Below are 23,471 nucleotides of genomic sequence, written 5' to 3'. Positions count from 1 at the left end.
TACCCAAAGCTTTTTAATTTGTAAATGCCTTGCCCAACGTAATCCGTGAATGAAAGTTTCCAATTCAGCCTCAAAGTTGGTTTTAACATCTAAAAAAATACTAAAATTGAAAACCACCGTAGCAACTTCATTTCGAAATACTCCTCCACCGCCAGACCTTCCTGGATTGCCTAAAGAAGGCCCATCAATATTTAGTTTAACCCAACCTACAGCAGGAGGACACCAAAAAATTTCTTGTGGAGGAGCAGCACTAAAGACAGAGAAGTGAATGCCCAGTCTTCTTGTATCCGAAAAAATGGTAGGAGTTACTTTTCTTCCATCAATTTTAAAGCCAAACAGTACTAAGTCTGAAAAAATTAAACTCACCACTTCATCAGTCCTTAAGTTTAAATTTTCAAACCGGATTTGATTGCGGACCATCCAAAGATTGTCTAAAGAAGGCCCATCAATATTTAGTTTAACCCAACCTACAAACCGAATTTGATTGCGGACCATCCAAAGATTGTCTAAAGAAGGCCCATCAATATTTAGTTTAACCCAACCTACAGCAGGACACCAAAAAATTTCTTGTGGAGGAGCAACAAGGCCAAAGAAGTGATTCACATCCTCTCCCCTACAATTCTGATCCACGTTCCCTCATTGGATTGTGCCATGTGGCATTTAAGTAATCCAATGGTTATCCAACAAACAAGAGTTTAAATAAATTTCAAATTTATGTAGCATTTAAGTACCCAATTCCAATGAGGGAATTACAAGGAATTGTAGGGAAAGGAATTACAGAGGATGTCCTTTCCCTACAATTCCCTGCAATTCCCTCATTGGATTGTGCCATGTAGCATTTAAGTAATCCAATGGTTATCCAATTTAAACTAAATTTGAATTAAATGCCACATGGCACAATCCGGGAATTACAAGGAATTGTAGGGAAAGGAATTACAGAGGATGTGGATCCATAAAGACAGAGAAGAATTTGATTGCGGACCATCCAAAGAAAGAGTTGTTCCAAAAAATTTGAATTTGATTGCGGATCATCCAAAGAAAGAGACTCTTTCCTTTTATTTCCATTGCCGGGAATTGAACCCGGGTCTCCTGGGTGAAAGCCAGATATCCTAACCACTGGACGACAATGGATTAATATAAAATATTTATGTATACCACAAGATTTGCCATATAAAATGTATATGTATCTCCAACTTCTATATGTTATGAATATCATTCCCAGTAGTCACCAGAAAATCATGATTTGTATTAACAACGGAATTAGGTGATTATTTAAAGAACCAAATGCTTTACAATTGGAGAATCATGATAGTAAAAGATCCTATATTTCCCACTGTTTGGATTGCTTTACTGATAGCGATGCGCAACTTGTGGTAAAAAAAATGTGGTCCTATGGATGTTGGGTGGTCAAATTTTGGTTTTTTTCTTTTTAATTCACCTAAGGATATGGGTATATAATCCATCTTTTTGTTTTAAAAATCCACTTGCCTCACTTCCAGAAAAAAGAACCACTTGATATTCTGTAATAAAAGTTACTAAAGAAAAACAAATTAAATAAATTCAGAAATTTGTATATTAAATGCTTTTGGTGTCCTACCCAATCGATTCTGGATTATTCTAGTAAAGTTGGAGAGGAATTCTCTTCCATGATTGAACCTGTTGCATGCTTAGTGAGTTTTATGATAGAGGAGCCTAGCATTATTGTTACTCCTCCCATGTGCCTGAGAGTGTAGCACGGGCAGGTTTGTGTCAAACCAACTGTGAAAGTGAAAGGAATGGTAGAAAGGATCTGAACTCATTGTAGCATTGCTGTCAAGCTTCTGTTAAGAGTCAGTTCTTGCTTCTAACATTTTCATTCTTAATATTCTTCCAACAAAAAAATTAATAAAATAAAATGAAAACTCAAGTCAAAGCCCCTAAAAATAAAATTCGTGCATTCCCCTAGGATTTCAGTTTATTTTTCTGCTTCATTCTTACGTGATTGCACGTCTACGCTGCATTTCTAGAACATCAAGAACTGATCAGCCAATCCTTTTCCAAGCAAGTTGGAGAAGTCACCATCAATGTTCAACTACCAAGTCCTAACTAACTCTATAAATACTAGAAGAGGCATGTCTCCCTCCTTAAGACTTCGGTGTTTTCAAGTACTCTATAAATCAAGTTCCAACAATGATGAAAACCTTGGCAACAGTTGCACTCGGGCTTGGCATGGTAGTTTTAGTGAACTGGACTTGTTTGTGTTATGCAGATCTGCAGATAGGCTATTACAATGGAAGATGTCCCAATAATGGTACAAATGTTGAGGAGATCGTTCAAAATGTTATCTCTACGCAGTATGCATCGGACGTAACCGTAGTTGCTGCAATGCTACGCTTGCAATTCCATGATTGCTTTGTCAGGGTAAGAAACTCGCAAGAGTGCCAACTGAAACTATCTGTCTGTGCTACTTACAGTCAGGCTTGTTTATCTATATTAATATCAATTTTATCTGAATAGGGATGTGATGCATCAATACTTTTAGACGGAAACACAACTGAGAAGACTGCACCTCCAAATCTAAATATCCGAGGTTATGATGTCATTGACAAAGTGAAAACCGAACTAGAAGATAAATGCCCAGGAGTTGTTTCTTGTGCTGATATCATCGTCATGGCTGCTAGAGAAGCAGTTGTGTTGGTATGCTGTTTATAAATTATGCTTTCTTTCTTATCATAATAGCAGAGGTGGTTAAGAATCTTTGATAGGTTTCAATGAAAGAATTTTTGATGTCATCATACATGTTGAGGTATTTGAGTTATACACAACTTATGTTTGAATATATGCTACTGTTTAGTTATAACCAATAGTGTAATGGGTCTTATGGGAGAATCCATTAACTATAAAACTTAGCATTGTCTACAATACTAGTTAGAAACAGTATTCCAAACTAGATACTTATGGTGTAATTCTTTAACGTAACCCTTGTGCCTAAACACTAATGCTGAGTATACATAGTACATGCAAGGAGTTCTGTTTGCCACTTCTTGATTTATGTCGTGAAATGAGTTTATGTAGGGTGGCGGACAAACTTTTAATGTAACAACGGGGAGAAGAGATGGTCTAATTTCAATAGCAAGCGAAGCTGTGGCTCTAATACCTCCAGCAGAAATTTCGGTTGGTGATTCTATTACTGCATTTGGGAATCTAGGAATGAATGTTTCAGACATGGTTGCTCTCATTGGTAAGTAAACAAAGAAAACATATATACCCTTTTGATGGCCTTTGCATGCACAAAGAGACCATTCTCTAAGATAAAGAACATTACACTTCCATATTTATGAGTTCAGATTCTTTCCACCCAACTTAACCTTCCACCTATACACACTCACATGAGTATGCCCATACACTCATGCTTTATCTTTGTCAGAACAGGGCTGTGTGGGTCCCACACTCATGTGAGTATAGGTGGATGAGTGGAGAGGATAGGCTGGGTGGAGAGGATCTTCACAAATATTTAAGCCTGCACAAATGGATATGGTATTAGACAGTTACTTTCATGCCTTGGAACTAATGTTAAATAGGTCTCATACTGGGTTTATTTGTGACTCTCAGGAGCTCACACAGTAGGGGTATCACATTGTTCTTCCTTTAGTGATCGTCTCTACAATTACAACAACACTGGAATGGCCGATCCAACAATGAATCATGTTCTACTTAACTCACTGAAGTCGACATGTCCTCAAAACTCAACAAACGACAACATAGCTGCTCTGGATCAGAATTCGCTGAGTGTGAATACTGTAGACAACTCCTACTTCATGCAAATTCAAGAAAACAAAGGTGTTCTAGGAATTGACCAAGAGATAGACTTGGATACTCGAACTAATGCCACCGTGCAGATGCTAGCCAACAATAACTCGCTCTTCTATACTCAACTGGCAGTTGCTCTAGTCAAAATGGGAGCAGTAAATGTACTGCTTGAACCTGAGGGAGAGATCAGGGCATCATGTGGATCCACTAATGCTTCACCTCCACCTCCACCTCCACCTAGTCGCCGTTAATTAATTAGTCAGTCTCTTTGTGTTAAGGTGAAGAAACCTGGTAGTATATATAGCTGTCCCATGGTATACTGCATTATTGTATAATCTTGTGTTTCTATGTATTCTTTTGTGGTCTTCCTCATGCTCTCAGCTTATTGAGTTCATCAATAAAATATTGTCTTTTTTAAGTCTTATCATGGTATTAGAGTTCGTTAATAAGATATTAAGTCTTATTACTTTGTACTAGGGAGATTTGTATTTTTCCAACTTCTTATTTTGATTTTGATTTTTTGATTTTTTATTTTTTTGTGCATCTATGCACCAATCTAAATCTATTTTGGCCCAAATTGCTTGAAGTCTGAACTAAAATGAAGGGAAACATATATCTGTTCTATAGTATATTGCGTAATAGATAAATGTCATATTTGATCATATATATATATTTATATATAGGTGTACATCACTCGTTCTCTACAAAACACATGTGAGTACAACCCTTCAAACTTAAGGCCACCTATCAAGGCCATGTTTGGAATACAACCCTTCAAACTCTCGTCTAGGAAGAGCCTTAGTAAACAAATCCGCCCACTGATGTCATGACATAAACAAGTAAGAATATGACCCAATGCCACATTCTCTCGTACAAAGTGATAATCCATATATGCTCCATTCATCCATGGAAGACTTGATATGCAGTCACGTGTAAAGCACAAAGCAGACTAATAGGCTTCGCCCGAGGAACACTAATATCTTGTAGAAGAAAACTCAACAATGTAGGCTAGCTATAGTAGAACTCATGGCCCTATACTCGGCTCTAGTGCTAGATCAAGAAATGGTGGGAAGCTTTTTGGCACTCCAAGAAATGCAATTCGCCCCAAGAAATGTAAAAAAATCCGGTTGTATAACGATGAATAGAGGGATATCTTGCACAATCGGCACCAAAAAGAGCCATATAACTGAAAAGAACTCTAATTTTGTAACCCATAATCCATGGTACCCTTAATGTAGCGAAGGATACGCTTGACTGAAGAAAAATCAGCCAAATTCGGGCATGCATAGCCTGACAAACAATGTTGACTGTAAATAAATATCAAAACAGGCCATACTAAGATATTGAAGAGCTCCAACAATACCCAGAAACAATGTCACATCAGGATAGGGTGTACTATAAGATGAAGAAGTAGAAGGCACCATAGGTGTGGACACAAGCTTAAGTTGATCCATATGAACACAACAGAGCAAACCAAAGGTACGTTGGGTTTATGAGAGAAACAAACCATAAGGAGTACGAGACACCTCAATGCCCAAAATTAAAAAATTAAAGAGGACCAAGGTCCTTCACAACAAAAGTCTCACAAAGAGGAAATAGAAGACTAAATGAAAGCCAAATAATTTCTAATGAGAACAATGTCGTCCACACAGAGTAAAGAAAGCAAGATGTGCCATTAGTCAGATATAATGAATAAGAAGCTATCGAACATGCTACACTCAAAACCAACTCCAAAAGAAAGCCACTAAATCGGTCAAATCAAGCATGCAATGCTTGACAAAGGCTATATATGATCTATGAAGCTTGCACACATATGTAGGACTCGAAGAATCAATTAAACTAGGTGGCTGTGTCATTAAAACCGACGTGGTCAAAGAATTATGTAAGAACATGTCACATCCGCCAACTGGTATTCTTTTGCTTGAATACCTGGAGGAGTGATCCATAGCCCAATAGATCAAGTATCAAACAATCACAAACCATTCCGCACAATAGTCCAATCATGAACCAAAATAAATCAATGTAAAAAATATTAACCAAGAAATATATCAAGTAACAAGGATCTTAAAATCAAATCAGAGTGCGGAAGTGATGACAAAACTATAGTAATCAACTAGAAAGGTTAATTATAATCAAAACTCATAAGTGTTACATCACGTATGTGTCTTTAAGTAAAATATAATTTCGAAACTCGAAAATCTCCATATCATGAATGGTATAAATCAGCTCATGAGTTGAACTAATTCTGGTATGTGCAGTCCAGACACGAACATTCTTTACTGTGAAAGTCATAGTCCCCAAAATCTTGTACACCGTACGAATCAGTCACCGATATTTTATAATATTGAATTTTTGTGATATTTGGATCTACATCAAATTCCACGAAGAGTGAGCTCTAAAGAACTCAGCGAGTTCACAAACAAATAACCAATATCATAGTCTAATTAACACATCATATAGTGCAACATATCATGAAGTGGAATGCAACAATGCAACTACACTCTAACGGATGCTAGTCCCTATATGGTACACACGCATTAAGATAGAACCCCAACCTCCTCTGGGTAAGTTTCATCACTCTGATCTCTCACAGGTTGGTTTTCGATATTTAGATTCTAGATAAGGGGTCAAGTATCCCTCTCAGACTTTCACCATGGCTGGAGTTTAGGTCACCACTCTCTCACCACACCAATGGTATGAGTACTGGCCTATGGCAGGGACATAACTAGCCCAATGCAAGTCAACTACTAAGTCACATCAACCTAGGTTCAGATATCTCCCCTCATGTGTCCTACATTCTTGGTTTGGTATCATCCTCTACTAGAGTCAACGTATCTTATGGCTCTAACCAACTCGAATTATGCCTTCCCTATTGGTAATCCACAAATAATGGATGAGAAGCTCTCATGTCCTCTCACTGGTTGGCAACTATTTTTGAGTGCCTATTAGCCTAAGCCTATTTTATGCAACCTTACCAATGAATGGCGCCCACAATGTGGCCGTGTCTTCTCACGGGTTGGTTACTAGTCTTGAGCACCCACCACCCCACACTACTACCATGGGTCACTCGGCATCAGTACCCATGCCGATAAGGTGTGATCTAACGAGGTACGTAACCAAACTCCACTAGACTTCCTAGTCATGACATCCAATAATCGTGAAAAGTGCTAAGGGCATCAGAGGATTGTGTCCTTACCACCTCCACTGATTTCCCAAGCCAAAAACACCCAAATAGGTAATCTCCAATCAACAATCACAACATAATTCACTTTCCACAAAGTAGAAAACGATTCAATCGAATTCTCAATTCATAAACCAATTTAAGTCTACAATGTCACATGTTGATACCATACATCAATATCAATAATAAACGACATATATTCTGTATTCTAGAATCATAAACATCATTCCTAAATCCTAAAACAATAGCATGTATTATTATAAACAAGTTTCATATCAACTACGAAAGTAACAATGGTTATGTGTACATGAACATCCTCACTCTGTTTATGATTTGCAACTTTGAAAAGCAAGTTAAAGAGTATGTTCACGTTTCCAGAAAATTCTGATTAACGTGTTGGTTCAAAGTTAGAAATAACCCTTGAGATCTGATATTGAAAAAAGAAACAAAAGACCAACACTGTAGGAGTGGTTGCTCAAGGCGACTAGCCAATCAATCAGCCTACGTGTATGGATAAAATTGATTCGGATCGTCAAAAGGCTTCCCGATTGGGTTCACTACTCCAAAAATATTTAAAAAATTCTAAATAACACTAGAACATGATCTATCATAGTTTAGACACCAAACAAAACAAAAGAAATAAAAACCTAATGAATCCTATATTAAGTCGTCTCCAAAATTGATCTAGAAGATTCGTGGATAAGCTAGAAGGAATGGGGATTCACTCCAGAGTAAAGAGGGTAGAAGAATTAAATTGATACTGTAACTAGAAGCCTTCAACTCAGTCTAGATAGTAGGAGAAATGAATTATAGAAGAGAATTGGAAAGAATAAGAAGAGTACGTACTAACCTTTAAGAAAGTAAATCACCATTTAGAAAGTTTGTCGGATGCTCTCCACACTGTCTTTCACCTTCGTGGGGTGTTTTCTGACTAGCTCTGACTTTCTTTGATGACTTTAGATCATAATGACATGTTTTAGATAAAAAAACACATTAAATAAGGCTTCAAAAATCAAAATTTCAAAATTGCGCCTTTTTCACCAAACCAGGCTAGTCGCCTCGACCAGGGCAATCAACCAATCCCAAAAACTTTTGTTCCAGGAGCAAAATCAAAAAGCCCATGCTCTACTCTATTTCCTATTATATACTAGAGAAGGGTCTTACTTGATTTTTGGGACCGACACATGTCATCACAAAATACTTGATCCATCTACCAATTCTGTCAATGTCCAAGTTAGATCTCCTTCCAAACTCTGACAGAAATCCCAACTTAGCATCATCTCCACCTATTTCCATTGGTTCAGACTCCAACCCAATGGTCTCTATCTGGATGGCCCACAGTTGCTTTCTTCCCGCACTCTGGGTTTTTGGACCTACAATAAGAATTTTCGGATTAGGATCTTGGGGGATTTCACAGAATGCGTTATTAACATCAAGTTGTTTAGTTGGCCAATGCAACTTAGTGGTGAGGCTAAGAACCAAACAAATGAAACACGGTTTGATGATTGGGCTAAATCTCTTAATAAAATGAAGGCTTTTTTTGTTCAGTAGAGCCATGGGCCACAAAATGTGCTTTTAGCCTTTCTAGGACCCATCAAACTTCAATTTGGATTTACCATCGAGAATAGGTATCCCCTACCGAGAATTGATGAATTGTTTGACCATCTGAAGGGAGTTTTGGTATTTTCAAAATTGACTTGAGGTCGGGATACCGTCAACTAAGAGTGAAAGCAAGCGACACATGCAAAACAACTTTTAGGATTTGATATGATCATTTCATAATTCAAGGTGATGGCATTCGGTTTCACTAATGCACCCGCCGCTTTCATGGACTTGATGAATAGGATATTTTATGATGTCTTAGATAAATTTATAATGGTCTTTACTGATGACATCTTGATCTATTCTAAGGATGAGAAGGAATATACCGAACACTTGAGGTTTGCTATGCAATGGATAAGAGAAAAGAAACCGTATGCGAAATTTTTTTTCCAAGTGTGAGTTCTGGCTTTCTCAAGTGGTGTTCTTGGGTCATGTTGTACGGATGAAATCAAAGTGGACCTAGATAAGGTCAGGACAGTGGCAGATTGGGACCAACCCAAGTCTATTATCGAAATTAGAAGTTTCGTGGGACTTGCAGGTTATAGAAGGTTCATCAAGAACTTCTCTAGGTTATATACCCTGATGACAAGATTGGCAAAGAAAGGAGTGAAGTTCGTGTGTAGTGAATCATGTGAAAAGAACTTTCAAGAGTTGAAGAAGAGGCTATTGAGATATTGGACAAAAAGGACAAGCAACTCTGAGATTTAACCATTCCATTAGTAATGATTCGGTGGAAGAATCACACAGTTCAGGAAATCTCGTGGGAGAAAGAAGAAGAAATGCGAGCGAAGTATCCTATCCTTTTTGGCACCTCTGGTATGTCAATTTCGAGGATAAAATTTCTTTTTAAGGGTGGGAGAATGTGAAATCTCCCGGATTTCTAACCCTTTAACCCATGGTTACAAAACTGCGAACCCAAAACTCGAGTCGAAGACAACTGTGGGCCATTCAAGTCAAGCCCGAAGGTTAAAAAATGGACCCAATGATTGTGGATGATCCTTGTGATGACTCAAAAACTCTCCTAGAGTTTAAGAGAAGAGGGAAGATTAATCACGATGGTGTAAAAAGGACGATTTTGGCACGTCTGTAGACCGGCGATGGAGAGTCTGATTGACGAGATTAAGGTATGCAAATGAAGATCATTGAAAGATCTTTCCACCAAGCCAAAAATCATTGGAATTAGACCTTGGTTGGCCCTTCAACCAGGGCCAGTCAATTGGGCCATTTGAACGGCTAATTGACCGCCCAGTTTGGGGCAGATTTGGGTTTTTACTGTTTAAAACCCTATTGAGTTCCTATTCTCTCATACTTGCATTTTAGAATGCTAGTGCAAGGCTGAGGCTAAAGGAGGTGGAGAAACCAAGGGAAGGAATAGATTCTAACCATTTGGAAGCATGCCGACACCCAAATCATAGCGAAATCGTTAGAAAAGGTGAGAATCCTTAAACCCTCTTCTTTAAGCTTGGTTTTATGGGGTGTTCTTCACAATAACATATAGATTTGGGTAGTTGATGCAAGTTATGTTTAATTAATGCTTGTATTTAGTTATATTTATGCTTACTTATAGTCTAGAAGTGGTTTACGAATCGTTGCAAAATATTTTGCGTTTTGACTCTCTGAGCCGCCCGTGGGCGATTCGGAGAGCCAAATTTAGGGCTTTTTGATCTAAAATGAATTAGATCAAATTGAAGGTACCCTTAGGACCCTATTTCGGCCAATTAGACATTCTAAAAGTTTCATTTCGATTTGACTTCGAATCGATGGCGAAATATTGATTTTCTTCGAAACTAGGATGAGAATGGCGGGTTCGAACTTAGTTGGAAGATTAGGTTTTTGTTGGATGATTTTGGGAACTCTATTAAAACCCAATTGACTTATAATTTATGTCTATTGATCTTCTTAAATGATTAGGTTTATTTTGATTATAATCACCAACTCGTGAGTGTGACTTTGTGGAACATTGGAGAGCTTATACTAACTCGAAAGGCGAGGAATATACTTAACCTTATCTTGCATGTTTAGTTATGTTAATTAAATTTCATTCTTGATATCTTGCTTTGCTTTAATATTTATTATCTTGTGATAATGTGTGGGAATTTGCACAAATGAAAGGTAAGGAAGTATGTTTGCTTCCATTTTCAATATTATTTGAATGATGATATGAGAATGTGTGTGGGACTGGTTTTTAGACTTAGATTCTCATATATCTATTTACCAACTGGGGTTGTGGTTTCGCCCATTACCCTAGTTAACTTACATGAGTATGCATCTAGGCCTACGTACATCAATGGTAGGTGTCTAGAAGTGTTTAGCTAAGTAACCTCATGAGTATTACTACCCTTCTGGAAAGGGTATTGAAGCTGGTTACCAGTGATGTTTGTGGCTGGGTCCTGAGTATCAAGTAGACCCACTATCATCATAGAGCAGTAGGTTGCATAAAATAGATAATGGCTCCTGGAAGTTCAAGATCGGTAACCAACCTATGAGATGACATGGAGAGCATCATGTCCATTATATGTTATGAATATCATTCCCAGTAGTCACCAGAAAATCATGATTTGTGTTAACAAAGGAATTAGGTGATTATTGAAGAACCAAATTTTTGGAAACCAATTGGTTTACAATTGGAGAATCATGATTGTAAAAGATCCTATATTTTCCACTACTGATAGCGATGTGCAACTTGTGGTAAAAAAATGTGGTCAATGGATGTTGGGTGGTCAAATTTTTGGTTTTGTTCTTTTTAATTCACAAAAGGAATTGGGTATATAATCCATCTTTTTGTTTTAATAATCCACTTGCCTCACTTCCAGAAAAAAAAGACCAGTTGATATTCTGTAATAAAAGTTAGTAAAGAAAAACAAATTAAATAAATTCAGAAATTTGTATATTAAATGCTTTTGGTGTCCTACCATATCGATTCTGGATTATTCTAGTAAAGTTGGAGAGGAATTCTCTTCCATGATTGGACCGGTTGCATGCTTAGTGAGTTTTATGATAGAGGAGCCTAGCATTATTGTCAGTCCACCCATGTGCCTGAGAGTGTAGCACGGGCAGGTTTGTGTCAAACCAACTGTGAAAGTGAAAGGAATGGTAGAAAGGATCTGAACTCATTGTAGCATTGCTGTCAAGCTTCTGTTAAGAGTCAGTTATGGCTTCTAACATTTTCATTCTTAATATTCTTCCAACAAAAAAATTAATAAAATAAAATGAAAACTCATGTCAAAGCCCCCAAAAATTCGTGCCTTCCCCTAGGATTTCGGTTTATTTTTCTGCTTCATTCTTACGTGATTGCACGTCTACGCTGCATTTCTAGAACATCAAGAACGGATCAGCCAATCCGTTTCCAAGAAAGTTGGAGAAGTCACCATCAATGTTCAACTACCAAGTCTTAACTAACTCTATAAATACTAGAAGAGGCATGTCTCCCTCCTTAAGAATTCAGTGTTTTCAAGTACTCATAAATTGAGTTCCAACAATGATGAAAACCTTGGCAACAGTTGCACTCGGGCTTGGTATGGTAGTTTTAGTGAACTGGACTTGTTTGTGTTATGCAGATCATCAGATAGGCTATTACAATGGCAGATGTCCCAACAATGGTACAAATGTTGAGGAGATCGTCCAAAATGTTATCTCTACGCAGTATGCATCGGACGTAACCATAGTTGCTGCAATGCTACGCTTGCAATTCCATGATTGCTTTGTCAGGGTAAGAAACTTGCAAGAGTGCCAACTGAAACTATCTGTCTGTGCTACTTACAGTCAGGCTTGTTTATCTATATTAATATCAATTTTTGACTAAAATGGGGATGTGATGCATCAATACTTTTAACCGGCGGAAGCACAATCCAGAGAGCTGCACCTCCAAATCTAAATAGTCCGAGGTTCATGATGTCATTGACCAACTGAAAACCCAACTAGAAGCATCAAATGCCCTAGGAGATGGCCACGTGCAGGTAGACTCCTCCCATGCCCGCTGGAGAAGGAGTTAGTTAGGTAAAGGACTCTTCTAAAGAGTTACTCTCCTACAATAACTCAAAGGGGGGTTATTGTTTATCTCTATTACCATATTACTCGGTAACGGGGGGGTTTCATATTTTTGTGATCAATTACATGAATTCTCTATTGAGTAGTTGAGATCATATTATTGTGATGCTCGGTCTTGTTGAGGGGGGAGAGGACGGGAGTGATCGTATCAACAATATCAATTTTATCTGAATAGGGATGTGATGCATCAATACTTTTAGACGGAAACACAAGGCTCTCAAATCTAAATATCCGAGGTTATGATGTCATTGACAAAGTGAAAACCGAACTAGAAGATAAATGCCCAGGAGTTGTTTCTTGTGCTGATATCATTGTCATGGCTGCTAGAGAAGCAGTTGTGTTGGTATGGTGTTTATAAATTATGCTTTCTTTCTTATCATAATAGCAGAGGTGGTTAAGAATCTTCGATAGGTTTCAATGAAAGAATTTTTGATGTCATCATACATGTTGAGGTATTTGAGTTATACACAACTTATGTTTGAATGTATGCTACTGTTTAGTTATAACCAATAGTATAACGGGTCTTATGGGAGAGTCCATTAACTATTAAACTTAGCATTGTCAACAATACTAGTTAGAAACAGTATTCCAAACTAGATACTTATGGTGTAATTCTTTAACGGAACCCTTGTGCCTAAACACTAATGCTGAGTATACATAGTACATGCAAGGAGTTCTGTTTGACACATTTTGATTTATGTCGTGAAATGAGTTTATGTAGGGTGGCGGACAAACTTTTAATGTAACAACGGGGAGAAGAGATGGTCTAATTTCAATAGCAAGCGAAGCTGTGGCTCTAATACCTCCAGCAGAAATTTCGGTTGGTGATTCTATTACTGCATTTGGGAATCTAGGAATGAATGTTACAGACATGGTTGCACTCATTGGTAAGTAAACAAAGAAAACATATATACCCTTTTGATGGCCTTTGCATGCAAAAAGAGACCATTCTCTAAGATAAAGAACATTACACTTCTATATTTTATGAGTTCAGATTCTTTCCACCCAACTTAACCTTCCACCTATACACACTCACATGAGTATGGGACCCATACACTCACGCTTTGTCTGTGTCAGAACAGGGCTGTGTGGGTCCCACACTCATGTGAGGATAGGCTGGGTGGAGAGGATCTTCACTAATATTTAAACCTGCACAAATGCATATGGTATTAGACAGTTACTTTCATGCCTTGGAACTAATGTTAAATAGGTCTCATACTGGGTTTATTTGTGGCTCTCAGGAGCTCACACAGTAGGGGTATCACATTGTTCTTCCTTTAGTGATCGTCTCTACAATTACAACAACACTGGAATGGCCAATCCAACAATGAATCATGTTCTACTTAACTCACTGAAGTCGACATGTCCTCAAAACTCAACAAACAACAACATAGCTGCTCTGGATCAGAATTCGCTGAGTGTGAATACTGTAGACAACTCCTACTTCATGCAAATTCAAGAAAACAAAGGTGTTCTAGGAATTGACCAAGAGATAGACTTGGATACTCGAACTAATGCCACCGTGCAGATGCTAGCCAACAATAACTCGCTCTTCTATACTCAACTGGCAGTTGCTCCAGTCAAAATGGGAGCAGTAAATGTACTGCTTGAACCTGAGGGAGAGATCAGGGCATCATGTGGATCCACTAATGCTTCACCTCCACCTCCACCTAGTCGCCGTTAATTAATTAGTCAGTCTCTTTGTGTTAAGGTGAAGAAACCTGGTAGTATATATAGCTGTCCCATGGTATACTGGATTATTGTATAATCTTGTATTTCTATGTATTCTTTTGTGGTCTTCCTCATGCTCTCAGCTTATTGAGTTCATTAATAAAATATTGTCTTTTTTAAGTCTTATCATGGTATTAGAGTTTTTTAATAAGATATTAAGTCTTATTACTTGGTACTAGGGAGATTTGTATTTTTCCAACTTCTTATTTTGATTTTGATTTTTTGATCTATGCACCAATCTATATCTATTTTGGCCCAAATTGCTTGAAGTCTGAACTAAAATGAAGGGAAACATATCTGTTCTATAGTATATTGCGTAATTGATAAATGTCATATTCGATCATATATATATATATATATATGTATGTATGTATAGGTGTACATCACTCGTTCTCTACAAAACACATGTGAGTACTAGATCTTTCTGCAACAGCCCCTCGCGCCCTCTCTAACTTAAGGCCACCTATCAAGGCCATGTTTGGAATACAACCCTTCAAACTCTTGTCTAGGAAGAGCCTTAGTAAACAAATCTGCCCACTGATGTCATGACAAAAACAAGTAAGAATATGACCCAATGCCACTTTCTCTTGTACAAAGTGATAATCCATATATACCCCATTCATCCATGGAAGACTTGATTAGCAGTCACGTGTAAAGCACAAAGCAGACTAATAGGCTTCGCCCGAGGAACACTAATATCTTGTAGAAGAAAACTCAACAATGTAGGCTACTATAGTAGAACTCATGGCCCTATACTCGGCCCTAGTGCTAGATCAAGAAATGGTGGGATGCTTTCTGGCACTCCAAGAAATGCAATTCGCCCCAAGAAATGTAAAAAAATCCGGTTGTATACCGATGAATAGAGGGATATCTTGCCCAATCGGCACCAAAAAGAGCCATATAACTGAAAAGAACTCTAATTTTGTAACCCATAATGTACACGCATTAAGACAGAACCCCAACCTCCTCTGGGTAAGTTTCATCACTCTGATCTATCACAGGTTGGTTATCGATATTTAGATTCTAGATAAGGGGTCAAGCATCCCTCTCAGACTTTCACCATGGCTGGAGTTTAGGTCACCACTCTCTCACCACACCAATGGTATGAGTAATGGCCTATGGCAGTGACATAACTAGCCCAATGCAAGTCAACTACTAAGTCACATCAACCTAGGTTCAGATATCTCCCCTCATGCGTCTTACATTCTTGGTTTGGTATCCTCCTCTACTAGAGTCAACGTATCATATGGCTCTAACCAACTCAAATTATGCCTTCCCTATTGGTAATCCACAAATAATGGATGAGAAGCTCTCATGTCCTCTCACTGGTTGGCAACTATTTTTGAGTGCCTATTAGCCTAAGCCTATTATATGCAATCTTACCAATGAATGGCGCCCACAATGTGGCCGTGTCTTCTCACTGGTTGGTTACTAGTCTTGAGCACCCACTAACCCACACTACTACCATGGGTCACTCGGCATCAGTACCCATGCCGATAAGGTGTGATCTAACGAGGTACGTAACCAAACTCCACTAGACTTCCTAGTCATGACATCTAGTAATCGTGAAAAGTGCTAAGGGCATCGGAGGATTGTGTCCTTACCACCTCCATTGATTTCCCAAGCCAAAAACACCCAAATAGGTAATCTCCAATCAACAATCACAACATAATTCACTTTCCACAAAGTAGAAAAAGATTCAATCGCATTCTCAATTCATAAACCAATTTAAGTCCATAATGTCACATGTTGATACCATACATCAATATCAATAATATACGACATATATTCTGTATTCTAGAATCATAAACATCATTCCTAAATCCTAAAACAATAGCATGTATTATTATAAACAAGTTTCATATCAACTACGAAAGTAACAATGGTTATGTGTACATGAACATCCTCACTCTGTTTATGATTTGCAACTTTGAAAAGCAAGTTAAAGAGTATGTTCACGCTTCCCAAAAATTCCGATTAAAATGTTGGTTCAATGTTAGAAATAACCCTAGAGATCTGATATTGAAAAAAGAAACAAAAGACCAACACTGCAGGAGTGGTTTCTCAAGGCAACTAGCCAATCAGTCAGCCTACGTGTATGGATAAAATTGACTCGGATTGTCAAAAGGCTTCCCGATTGGGTTCACTACTCCAAAAATATTTAAAAAATTCTAAATAACACTAGAACATGATCTATCATAGTTTAGACACCAAACAAAACAAAAGAAATAAAAACCTAATGAATCCTATATTAAGTCGTCTCCAAAATTGATCTAGAAGTTTCGTGGATAAGCTAGAAGGAATGGGGATTCACTCCAGAGTAAAGAAGGTAGAAGAATTAAATTGATACTATAACTAGAAGCCTTCAACTCAGTCTAGACAATAGGAGAAATGAATTATAGAAGAGAATTAGAAAGAATAAGAAGAGTACTAACCTTTAAGAAAGTAAATCACCATTTAGAAACTTTGTCGGATGCTCTCCACACTGTCTTTCACCTTTGTGGAGTGTTTTCTGACTAGCTCTGACTTTCTTTGATGACTTTAGATCATAATGACATGTTTAAGATAAAAAAAACACATTAAATAAGGCTTCAAAAATCAAAATTTCAAAATTGCGCTTTTTTCACCAAACCAAGCTAGTCGCCTGTGGTGACCAGGGCAATCAACCAACCCCAAAAACTTTTGTTCCAGGAGCAAAATCAAAAAGCTCATGCTCTACCCTATTTCCTATTATATACTAGAGAAGGGTCTTACTTGATTTTTGGGACCGACACATGTCATCACAAAATACTTGATCCATCTACCAATTCTGTCAATGTTCAAGTTAGATCTCCTTCCTAACTCTGACAGAAATCCCAACTTAGCATCATCTCCACCTATTTCCATTGGTTCGGACTCCAACCCAATGGTCTCTATCTGGATGGCCCACAGTTGCTTTCTTCCCGCACTCTGGGTTTTTGGACCTACAATAAGAATTTTCGGATTAGGATCTTGGGGGATTTCACAGAATGCGTTATTAACATCAAGTTGTTTAGTTGGCCAATGCAACTTAGTGGTGAGGCTAAGAACCAAACAAATGAAACACGGTTTGATGATAGGGCTAAATCTCTCAATAAAATGAAGGCTTTTTTGTTCAGTAGAGCCATGGGCCACAAAATGTGCTTTTTGCCTTTATAGGACCCATCAAACTTCAACTTGGATTTAACAACCCTTACCATCGAGAATAGGTATCCCCTACCGAGAATTGATGAATTGTTTGACCATCTGAAGGGAGCTCTGGTATTTTCAAAATTGACTTGAGGTCGGGATACCGTCAACTAAGAGTGAAAGCAAGCGACACATGTAAAACAACTTTTAGGATTTGATATGATCATTTCAAAATTCAAGGTGATGGCATTCGATTTCACTAATGCCCCCGCCGCTTTCATGGACTTGATGAATAGGATATTTTATGATGTCTTAGATAAATTTATAATGGTCTTTACTGATGACATCTTGATCTATTCTAAGGATGAGAAGGAATATACCGAACACTTGAGGTTTGCTATGCAATGGATAAGAGAAAAGAAGCTGTATGCGAAATTTTTTTCCAAGTGTGAGTTCTGGCTTTCTCAAGTGGTGTTCTTGGGTCATGTTGTACGGATGAAATCAAAGTGGACCTAGATAAGGTCAGGACAGTGGCAGATTGGGACCAACCCAAGTCTATTATCGAAATTAGAAGTTTCGTGGGACTTGCAGGTTATAGAAGGTTCATCAAGAACTTCTCTAGGTTATATACCCTGATGACAAGATTGGCAAAGAAAGGAGTGAAGTTCGTGTGGAGTGAATCATGTGAAAAGAACTTTCAAGAGTTGAAGAAGAGGCTATTGAGATATTGGACCAAAAGGACAAGCAACTCTGAGATTTAACCATTCCATTAGTAATGATTCGTTGGAAGAATCACACAGTTCAGGAAGTCTCGTGGGAGAAAGAAGATGAAATGTGAGCGAAGTATCCTATCCTTTTTGGCACCTCTGGTATGTCAATTTTGAGGATAAAATTTCTTTTTAAGGGTGGGAGAATGTGAAATCTCCCGGATTTCTAACCCTTTAACCCATGGTTACAAACCCGCGAGCCCAAAACTCGAGTCGAAGACAACTGTGGGCCATTCAAGTCAAGCCCGAAGGTTAAAAAATGGACCCAATGATTGTGGATGATCCTTGTGATGACTCAAAAACTCTCCTAGAGTTTAAGAGAAGAGGGAAGATTAATCACGATGGTGTAAAAAGGACGATTTTGGCACGTCTGTAGACCGGCGATGGAGAGTCTGATTGACGAGATTAAGGTATCCAAATGAAGATCATCGAAAGATCTTTCCACCAAGCCAATAATCATTGGAATTACACCTTGGTTGGCCCTTCAACCAGGGCCAGTCAATTGGGCCATTTGAACGGCTAGTTGACCCCCCTTGCCCAGTTTGGGGCAGATTTGGGTTTTTACTGTTTAAAACCCTATTGAGTTCCTATTCTCTCATACTCGCATTTTAGAATGCTAGTGCAAGGCTGAGGCTAAAGGAGGAGGAGAAACCAAGGGAAGGAAGAGATTGTAACCATTCGGAAGCATGCCGACACCCAAATTATAGTGAAATCGTTAGAAAAGGAAATCGTTAGAAAAGGTGAGAATCCTTAAACCCTCTTCTTTAAGCTTGGTTTTATGGGGTGTTCTTCACAATAACATATAGATTTGGGTAGTTGATGCAAGTTATGTTTAATTAATGCTTGTATTTAGTTATATTTATGCTTACTTATAGTCTAGAAGTGGTTTAGCGAATCGCTGCAAAATATTTTGCGTTTTGACTCTCTGAGCCGCCCGTGGGCGATTCGGAGAGCCAAATTTAGGGCTTTTTGATCTGAAATGAATTAGATCAAATTGAAGGTACCCTTAGGACCCTATTTCTGCCAATTAGACATTCTAAAAGTTTCATTTCGATTTGACTTCGAATCGATGGCGAAATATTGATTTTCTTCGAAACTAGGATGAGAACGGCGGGTTCGAACTTAGTTGGAAGATTAGGCTTTTGTTGGGTGATTTTGGGAACTCTATTAAAACCCAATTGACTTATAATTTATGTCTATTGATCTTCTTAAATGATTATGTTTATTTTGATTATAATCACCAACTCGTGAGTGTGACTTTGTGGAACTTTGGAGAGCTTATACTAACTGGAAAGGCAAGGAATGTACTTAACCTTATCTTGCATGTTTAATTATATTAATTAAATTTCATTCTTGATATCTTGCCTTGCTTTAGTATTTATTATCTTGTGATAATGTGTGGGAATTTGCACAAATGAAAGGTAAGGAAGTATGTTTGCTTCCATTTTCAATATTATTTGAATGATGATATGAGAATGTGTGGGGGACTAGTTTTTAGACTTAGATTCTCATATATCTATTTACCAACTGGGGTTGTAGGTTCGTCCATTACCCTAGTTAACTTACATGAGTACGCATCTCGGCCTAAGTACATCAATGCTAGGTGTCTAGAAGTGTTTGGCTAAGTAACATCATGAGTATTACTACCCTTCTGGCAAGGGTATTGAAGCTGGTTACCCGTGATGTTTGTGGATGGGTCCTGAGTGTCAAGCAGGCCCACTATCATCATAGAGCAGTAGGGTTGCATATAATAGACAATGGTTCCTTGAAGCTCAAGACCGGTAACCAATCTGTGAGAGGACATGGAGAGTATCCTGTCCATTATATGTTATGAATATCATTCCCAGTAGTCACCAGAAAATCATGATTTGTATTAACCAAGGAATTAGGTGATTATTCAAGGAACCAAATTTTTGGAAACCAAATGGTTTACAATTGGAGAATCATGATTGTAAAAGATCCTATATTTTCCATTGTTGGGATTGCTTTACTGATAGCGATGCGCAACTTGTGGTAAAAAAATGTGGTCAATGGATGTTGGGTGGTCAAATTTTTGGTTTTATTCTTTTTAATTCACATAAGGAATTGGGTATATAATCCATCTTTTTGTTTTAATAATCCACTTGCCTCACTTCCAGAAAAAAAGACCACTTGATATTCTGTAATAAAAGTTAGTAAAGAAAATCAAATTAAATAAATTCAGAAATTTGTATATTAAATGCTTTTGGTGTCCTACCCAATCGATTCTGGATTATTCTAGTTAAAGTGGAGAGGAATTCTCTTCCATGATTGGACCTCTTGCATGCTTAGTGAGTTTTATGATAGAGGAGCCTAGCATTATTGTCAGTCCTCCCATGTGCCTGAGGGTGTAGCATGGGCAGGTTTGTGTCAAACCAACTCTGAAAGTGAAAGGAATGGTAGAAAGGATCTGAACTCATTGTAGCATTGCTGTCAAGCTTCTGTTAAGAGTCAGTTCTTGCTTCTAACATTTTCATTCTTAATATTCTTCCAACGAAAAAATTAATAAAATAAAATAAAAACTCAAGTCAATCCCCTAAAAATAAAATTCGTGCATTCCCCTAGGATTTCAGTTTATTTTTCTGCTTCATTCTTACGTGATTGCACGTCTACGCTGCATTTCTAGAACATCAAGAACGGATCAGCCAATCCGTTTCCTAGCAAGTTGGAGAAGTCACCATCAATGTTCAACTACCAAGTCCTAACTAACTCTATAAATACTAGAAGAGGCATGTCTCCCTCCTTAAGACTTCAGTGTTTTCAAGTACTCATAAATCGAGTTCCAACAATGATGAAAACCTTGGCAACAGTTGCACTCGGGCTTGGTATGGTAGTTTTAGTGAACTGGACTTGTTTGTGTTATGCAGATCTGCAGATAGGCTATTACAATGGAAGATGTCCCAACAATGGTACAAATGTTGAGGAGATCGTTCAAAATGTTATCTCTACGCAGTATGCATCGGACGTAACCGTAGTTGCTGCAATGCTACGCTTGCAATTCCATGATTGCTTTGTCAGGGTAAGAAACTCGCAAGAGTGCCAACTGAAACTCTGTCTGTGCTACTTACAGTCAGGCTTGTTTATCTATATTAATATCAATTTTTATCTGATTAGGGATGTGATGCATCAATACTTTTAGACGGAAACACAACTGAGAAGACTGCACCTCCAAATCTAAATATCCGAGGTTATGATGTCATTGACAAAGTGAAAACCGAACTAGAAGATAAATGCCCAGGAGTTGTTTCTTGTGCTGATATCATCGTCATGGCTGCTAGAGAAGCAGTTGTGTTGGTACGCTGTTTATAAATTATGCTTTCTTTCTTATCATAATAGCAGAGGTGGTTATGAATCGATAGGTTTCAATGAAAGAAATTTGGATGTCATCATTCATGTTGAAGTATTTGAGTTATACACAACTTATGTTTGAATATATGCTACTGTTTAGTTATAACCAATAGTGTAACGGGGCTTATGGGAGAATCCATTAACTATAAAACTTAGCATTGTCTACAATACTAATTAGAAACAGTATTCCAAACTAGATACTTATGGTGTAATTCTTTAACGGAACCCTTGTGCCTAAAAACTAATGCTGAGTATACATAGTACATGCAAGGAGTTCTGTTTGCCACTTCTTGATTTATGTCGTGAAATGAGTTTATGTAGGGTGGCGGACAAACTTTTAATGTAACAACGGGGAGAAGAGATGGTCTAATTTCAATAGCAAGCGAAGCTGTGGCTCTAATACCTCCAGCAGAAATTTCGGTTGGTGATTCTATTACTGCATTTGGGAATCTAGGAATGAATGTTTCAGACATGGTTGCTCTCATTGGTAAGTAAACAAAGAAAACATATATACCCTTTTGATGGCCTTTGCATGCAAAAAGAGACCATTCTCTAAGATAAAGAACATTACACTTCCATATTTATGAGTTCAGATTCTTTTTACCCAACTTAACCTTCCACCTACAAACACTCACATGAGTATGGGACCCATACACTCATGCTTTGTTTGTGTCAGAACAGGGCTGTGTGGGTCCCACACTCATGTGAGGATAGGCTGGGTGGAGAGGATCTTCACTAATATCCAAACCTGCACAAATGGATATGGTATTAGACAGTTACTTTCATGCCTTGGAACTAATGTTAAATAGGTCTCATACTGGGTTTATTTGTGACTCTCAGGAGCTCACACAGTAGGGGTATCACATTGTTCTTCCTTTAGTGATCGTCTCTACAATTACAACAACACTGGAATGGCCGATCCAACAATGAATCATGTTCTACTTAACTCACTGAAGTCGACATGTCCTCAAAACTCAACAAACGACAACATAGCTGCTCTGGATCAGAATTCGCTGAGTGTGAATACTGTAGACAACTCCTACTTCATGCAAATTCAAGAAAACAAAGGTGTTCTAGGAATTGACCAAGAGATAGACTTGGATACTCGAACTAATGCCACCGTGCAGATGCTAGCCAACAATAACTCGCTCTTCTATACTCAACTGGCAGTTGCTCTAGTCAAAATGGGAGCAGTAAATGTACTGCTTGAACCTGAGGGAGAGATCAGGGCATCATGTGGATCCACTAATGCTTCACCTCCACCTCCACCTCCACCTAGTCGCCGTTAATTAATTAGTCAGTCTCTTTGTGTTAAGGTGAAGAAACCTGGTAGTATATATAGCTGTCCCATGGTATACTGCATTATTGTATAATCTTGTGTTTCTATGTATTCTTTTGTGGTCTTCCTCATGCTCTCAGCTTATTGAGTTCATCAATAAAATATTGTCTTTTTTAAGTCTTATCATGGTATTAGAGTTCGTTAATAAGATATTAAGTCTTATTACTTTGTACTAGGGAGATTTGTATTTTTCCAACTTCTTATTTTGATTTTGATTTTTTGATTTTTTATTTTTTGTGCATCTATGCACCAATCTAAATCTATTTTGGCCCAAATTGCTTGAAGTCTGAACTAAAATGAAGGGAAACATATATCTGTTCTATAGTATATTGCGTAATAGATAAATGTCATATTTGATCATATATATATATATATATATATATATTTATATATAGGTGTACATCACTCGTTCTCTACAAAACACATGTGAGTACAACCCTTCAAACTTAAGGCCACCTATCAAGGCCATGTTTGGAATACAACCCTTCAAACTCTCGTCTAG

The 23,471-nt window shown here is 37.9% G+C and overlaps 3 protein-coding genes and 1 non-coding gene across 4 annotated transcripts; 3 read left to right on the top strand and 1 right to left on the bottom strand.

Annotated features, from left to right (window-relative positions):
* Positions 1-1,059: 1,059 nt before the first annotated feature.
* TRNAE-UUC (transfer RNA glutamic acid (anticodon UUC)) lies at positions 1,060-1,131 on the bottom strand. The gene has a single exon. It is a non-coding gene; the product is annotated as a tRNA-Glu (tRNA).
* Positions 1,132-2,147: 1,016 nt separating this feature from the next.
* Positions 2,148-4,143, top strand: LOC149002526 (peroxidase 28-like). The gene is made up of 4 exons (XM_089138881.1): positions 2,148-2,400; positions 2,497-2,676; positions 3,055-3,220; positions 3,592-4,143. Exons 1-4 carry the CDS (start codon positions 2,170-2,172, stop codon positions 4,038-4,040), a joined length of 1,026 nt encoding a protein of 341 aa, XP_088995007.1. The 5' UTR covers positions 2,148-2,169; the 3' UTR covers positions 4,041-4,143.
* Positions 4,144-12,053: 7,910 nt separating this feature from the next.
* LOC149002525 (peroxidase 28-like) lies at positions 12,054-14,303 on the top strand. Its single transcript, XM_089138730.1, has 4 exons — positions 12,054-12,281; positions 12,795-12,962; positions 13,341-13,506; positions 13,861-14,303. Exons 1-4 carry the CDS (start codon positions 12,054-12,056, stop codon positions 14,301-14,303), a joined length of 1,005 nt encoding a protein of 334 aa, XP_088994856.1.
* Positions 14,304-21,044: 6,741 nt separating this feature from the next.
* On the top strand, positions 21,045-22,919 carry LOC149002524 (peroxidase 28-like). Its single transcript, XM_089138729.1, has 4 exons — positions 21,045-21,301; positions 21,397-21,576; positions 21,952-22,117; positions 22,471-22,919. The coding sequence occupies exons 1-4, from the start codon at positions 21,071-21,073 to the stop codon at positions 22,917-22,919; spliced, it is 1,026 nt and encodes a 341-aa protein (XP_088994855.1). The 5' UTR covers positions 21,045-21,070.
* The last annotated feature ends 552 nt before the right edge of the window (positions 22,920-23,471 follow it).

This window comes from Hakea prostrata, chromosome 10, assembly GCF_041222555.1.
Source record: "Hakea prostrata isolate BN-2017 chromosome 10, UWA_Hpros_2, whole genome shotgun sequence".
Classification (NCBI taxonomy): Eukaryota; Viridiplantae; Streptophyta; class Magnoliopsida; order Proteales; family Proteaceae; genus Hakea; species Hakea prostrata.
The sequence above is the reverse complement of the archived record's forward strand: the minus strand, read 5'-3'. Positions and strand labels throughout refer to the sequence as shown.